General features: G+C 47.6%; 1 protein-coding gene across 1 annotated transcript in view; it reads right to left on the bottom strand.

Annotated features, from left to right (window-relative positions):
- Positions 1-5,000, bottom strand: part of fat3a (FAT atypical cadherin 3a) — a 49,296-nt gene that overhangs the window by 5,362 nt on the left and 38,934 nt on the right. Inside the window, 5 exon segments of the mRNA XM_076975946.1 lie at positions 1-9; positions 790-900; positions 2,097-2,430; positions 2,432-2,777; positions 3,453-3,606. The exon segment at positions 1-9 is cut by the window's left edge and continues 51 nt beyond it. Of these exon segments, the coding sequence (XP_076832061.1) occupies positions 1-9; positions 790-900; positions 2,097-2,430; positions 2,432-2,777; positions 3,453-3,606 (954 nt within the window).

The raw sequence follows: 5,000 nt of genomic DNA, 5'->3' as shown, positions 1-5,000 counted from the left end.
CTATGGAAGCTTAGGGAGGGAGAAAGCAATGGAGAGTGGTCAGAAGTGTACACACCTACACACACACCCGCACGCATGAAGGCCTCGTACACACCTACACACACACCCGCACGCATGAAGGCCTCGTACACACCTACACATACACCCGCACGCATGAAGGCCTCGTACACACCTATACACACACCCGCACGAATGAAGGCTTCGTACACACCTACACACACACTCACATGCAGGAAGGCCTCGTAGACACCTACACACACACCCGCACGCATGAAGGCCTCGTACACACCTACACACACACACTCACACGCATGAAGGCCTCGTACACACCTACACACACACACACACACACACACACACACACACACACACCCGCACGCATGAAGGCCTCGTACACACCTACACACACTCACACGCAGGAAAGCCTTGTACACACCTACACACATATATGAACACAGGAAGGCCTCGTATACACCTACACACACTCGCACGTTTAGACCTGACAAAGCTGTAGGCCTACACCACACACCCAAGGCAAAAATCAATCACAGGGTAAAATCAAACATCTTGAAACACATTAATTCGAGCTCCCATTGGTCCACTGCCAAAGCTTCTGTGGCCTGATTGGCTGATGATGATCTATTCTGTGACAGATGGGAGGGCAGGCATGTCATCATTCCATGTGCTGTGCAAAAAAGTATGAAGATTTTCTGATATTTCTCACACACACACACACACACACACACACACACACACACACACACTCAAAAACAGGTAGGTGGGGCATACCATTGTCGTCGCACGAGTCCGACTGGAAGGAGCTCAGTGACTGGACTTCAGAGTTGCTTCCTTTGTTGCTGCCCGAAAAACATGTGACCTCTTCCAACATGTCCACTTTCCCTACATACCAAGGTCAAAGGTGAAAGGTCAGACAGACATAGCCCATAGTTTTTATCTAACATTCTGTAAAAGTCAAAACAGTATACACACACACACACACACACACACACACACACACACACACACACACACACACACACACACACACACACACACACACATACACACACACACAGACAGACAGAGACACACACACACACACATACACACACACAGAAACTCTGCACCTGTGAAGCATTGCACTCAGACAGAGAGGAACAAATGAACCTGACATATTGAAGAAATTCAATCTTCAGAACTTTTTCCCTTTTAATATTTCGCCTTCTATCCATCTATCTGGCGTTGTCTCTCTTGCAGTAAAGCTTTCGCCTTCTATCCATCTATCTGGCGTTGTCTCTCTTGCAGTAAAGCTGGGAAAACTACTATTTCTAGGACTTTTGTCTACACAGAGTTGGTATGGCATGCATAAACCAACACAACGTCATTCTTTAGATCCAGTTGCTGAACGTTTTGTGTTATATCAGCCAAATACAGGACAATTTACTAAAACACATTCTAGATATATAGGTAGAGGAATAACTGCATAAGGGAGAAGATTTGGCAACCAGTTCCTCCCATTATAAAAGTTAATCATGTCTTCCCTTTCCAGACTCCACCAATCAGATCTTTTGTAGGTAAATCATGAGATCTCTTTGGACCAAAATTCATAGCCAAGAGCATCTGTGCAGGTTTGACCCAAACATCTGCTGATGGCTGATGTCCCACAGTCCTCTACTGCAGTTGGAGGACTGGAGTTTGTCTCTGGGGGTGGGGGAGGGGGGGGGGGGGACGGCCTCCCTATCATATCCAAAGGCAAAGACATGAAGTTTAACCTTGACTGGGGGAGGAGACTGTATTGCTGGTGATGTGCTGGGAGTGGGGGGTCAATGATAACTGGCCAAAACCATAACTTTGGTATCAGTAAAAAAATAAAAAAAAAAAAGACATGTAGATATTCTTGTAGATGGAGATAATTAAGAGGTTTTTCTCACTGAATCGTTTAAACAATATTTTGTTTTCTTGACAAAATCAGTGGAAATGGTTTCATGTGTATTGCACACACACACACACACACACACACACACACACACACACACACACACACACACACACACACACACAGTTCTCCCCCCTCTCTCTCTCTTTCTCTTTCTCACCGTCATCCTCCCAAGGGCTCTTGCTGAGGGAGTCACAGTCTGATCGGCACGGCGACACGGGGGGCAGGTTGGGGGCCACGCTGCACACCACCACCCCGCGCCGTGTGGCTCCACCCAGTATCCGAGGAGACTCGGTCGTCGGGTGAAACGTGCTCATCTCCGTCAGCTCCGCCCCTCTCCTGTCCCCACCCCTTTTATCCAAACTCCCACGGGAATCGCCCGGGAAGCACGGCGTGTACGCCATCGGTCGGACGGGGACCTGGGGCGGGCCCGGAAGACTCCCTGCCTCCGTGTACAAGTTGATGGGGTCTCCTACCCCACAGGGCAGGGGGGGGGTAGTGGCCGCCGTTGGCCTTGTGCAGCAGAGCGGCGGTGGCCGGATCCTGGATCATCGAGAGGTTATTCCGCGAGTAACTTTTCTGGAAAACCTTCTTCCGGAATGCAATGAAAAGGAGGATGAGGGTGATGATGAGGAAGAGGACCACCGTGATCCCGATGAGCTCCTCCTTGCCCACGTAGGCGTGGCCAGCCTGCATGTCGGGCACGAGGACGGGCCGGACCGAGCAGGCTCCGCCCACGAAGCCGAGCGTGCAGTTGCAGTAGAAGGAGCCGAAGGTGTTCACACACACGCCGCCATTCTCACACTGCTCCCGCTCACACTCGTTCACATCCTCCTCACACCTGAGGGTGAAATTGCAGGCGCACACACAAACACACACACACACGCAAATATATGTAGGTACGCACACATATGCTCACACGCATGCACCAATATACACCCACCCAATATGTACACACTCACACACACATGAGTATGAGTGTCTGCATGATCAATCAGTGCCACTAACAGAGTGTACATGTCAAACGGACGGGATGCACATCTCAATGTGGGTGAAAGAGCAGAATGTGACAAATGAGAGAGAGAGAGAGAGAGAGAGAGAGAGAGAGAGAGAGAGAAATAGAGACAGAGAGAGAGAGAGAGAGAGAGAGAGAGAAATAGAGACAGAGAGAGAGAGACAGAGAGAGAAAAAACAGAGAGATACACACAGAGAGACAGAAAGAGACCACTAAGAGAGAAGAATGACGCTGATGAGAGAGAAGCCTGGAGAAATGTCGCCCTCTAGTGTTCAGAAAGGTGTTAGAAATGTGCAGAGCATATTAAAAAGCATGAGTGTAATTAAATACCTCTATTACAAGAGCTGGTGCTATTCAAATACCTCTGTTACCTCTATTACTGCAGCACTAACAACTTGTTTCACCATGGCAATGACTACTTAACATGGCATTAGGTGGCTAATGGAGATATATGCATGTATATGTGTGTGTGTGTGTGTATGTGTGTGTGTGTGTACTGACGTAATGCCGGTGTATCCTCTCTTGCAACTGCATATGAAGGCATTCCCAATAGGTTTACACACTCCACCATTCTGACACGGGTTTGGCACACAGATGCTGAGCTCAGTCTCACAGCGCCCCCCGGTGTGTAGAGCACTGCAAGTGCAGGAGAACCCTGGAGAAAGAGAGAGAGAGAGAGAGAGAGAGAGAGAGAGAGAGAGATGCTTTATGCATGTATGTGTCTACAATTTGTATATTTCCATGATTTCATAGCATTCATTAAAATGATTTCCCTTTTCAACAGCTTTATAATAATAATTGCTTTTGATACAGTTGTTAATTATAATCTGTGCCAATAAAGCTATTTCAACTTGAAGTTGAAAAAATCAATTTGAGACACAACACACACACACACACACAAACACAAACGAAAGCATATATGTCTACCTTGGGGAAATCATGTGTAAAATGTCATGGACCAGTGGTGCTATTCTTATCACTGCTACACACACACACACACACACACACACACACACACACACACACACACACACACACACACACACACACACACACACACACACACACACACACACACACAGATGAACACAGGAGCACCTGACTAAACACACAGAGAAAGTGACACAAGGGAGGCAGTGATGAAAGAGGTCAAAGGGCAAAAGGAAATACAAGGGAGAGGTATGAGGAGAAGGGGGGAGGAGAGGAGAGGAGAGAGGAGGAGAGAGGGGAGGAGAGAGGGGAGGGGAGAGGGGAGGAGAGGGAACTGGGGAGAGGGGAGAGGAGAGAAGAGGGGTCCAGCAACAAATGAGATGTCAATAGATCACTCACTGCATACTCTCTCTCTCTCTCTCTCTCTCTCTCTCTCTCTCTCTCTCTCTCTCTCTCTCTCTCTCTCCCCCTCTCTCACTGTCTTTCTCTGACACACATGTTGCCACACACACACACACACACACACACACACACACACACACACACACACACACACACGCACACACACACACACACACACACATACACACACACACATACACACACACACACACACACACACACACACACACTCACACACACACACACACACTCACACACACACACACACACACACACACACACACACACACACACACACACATTTTCAAGATGGAAGAAGTGATGCGTGTTCATTTTCAGTTAAACGGAACTTAGCTCTGTAGTACTTGGAGTAGAATGGGAGACTAATTACATTCATTAAATGGCGTAATAATTACAGAGTAATCTTCATAACACGGCCTCCTTCACATACTCACACATACTCGCACACACACTCTGGTGTAGGGGACGCACTGGTAAGCATATGCAGGAATGACACCATATTCAGTATGACTGGTGCTGATAGCTGGACATCTACTCACAGCAAACATGTGAAGGATAAAATACCAGTGAAACACAGGAGCTCTAGAACTGCACAATATCATACGCTGTCTGAGCCACACACACATTTACATATAACAGAATAATAATATATCAGTGGTTTAGATCAATACAACTCCCCATGCCAAGGGCCCTAGA

The sequence above is a fragment of the Brachyhypopomus gauderio genome, chromosome 16, assembly GCF_052324685.1.
Source record: "Brachyhypopomus gauderio isolate BG-103 chromosome 16, BGAUD_0.2, whole genome shotgun sequence".
Taxonomy (NCBI): domain Eukaryota; kingdom Metazoa; phylum Chordata; class Actinopteri; order Gymnotiformes; family Hypopomidae; genus Brachyhypopomus; species Brachyhypopomus gauderio.
This window is presented reverse-complemented; position numbering and strand designations above follow the sequence as displayed.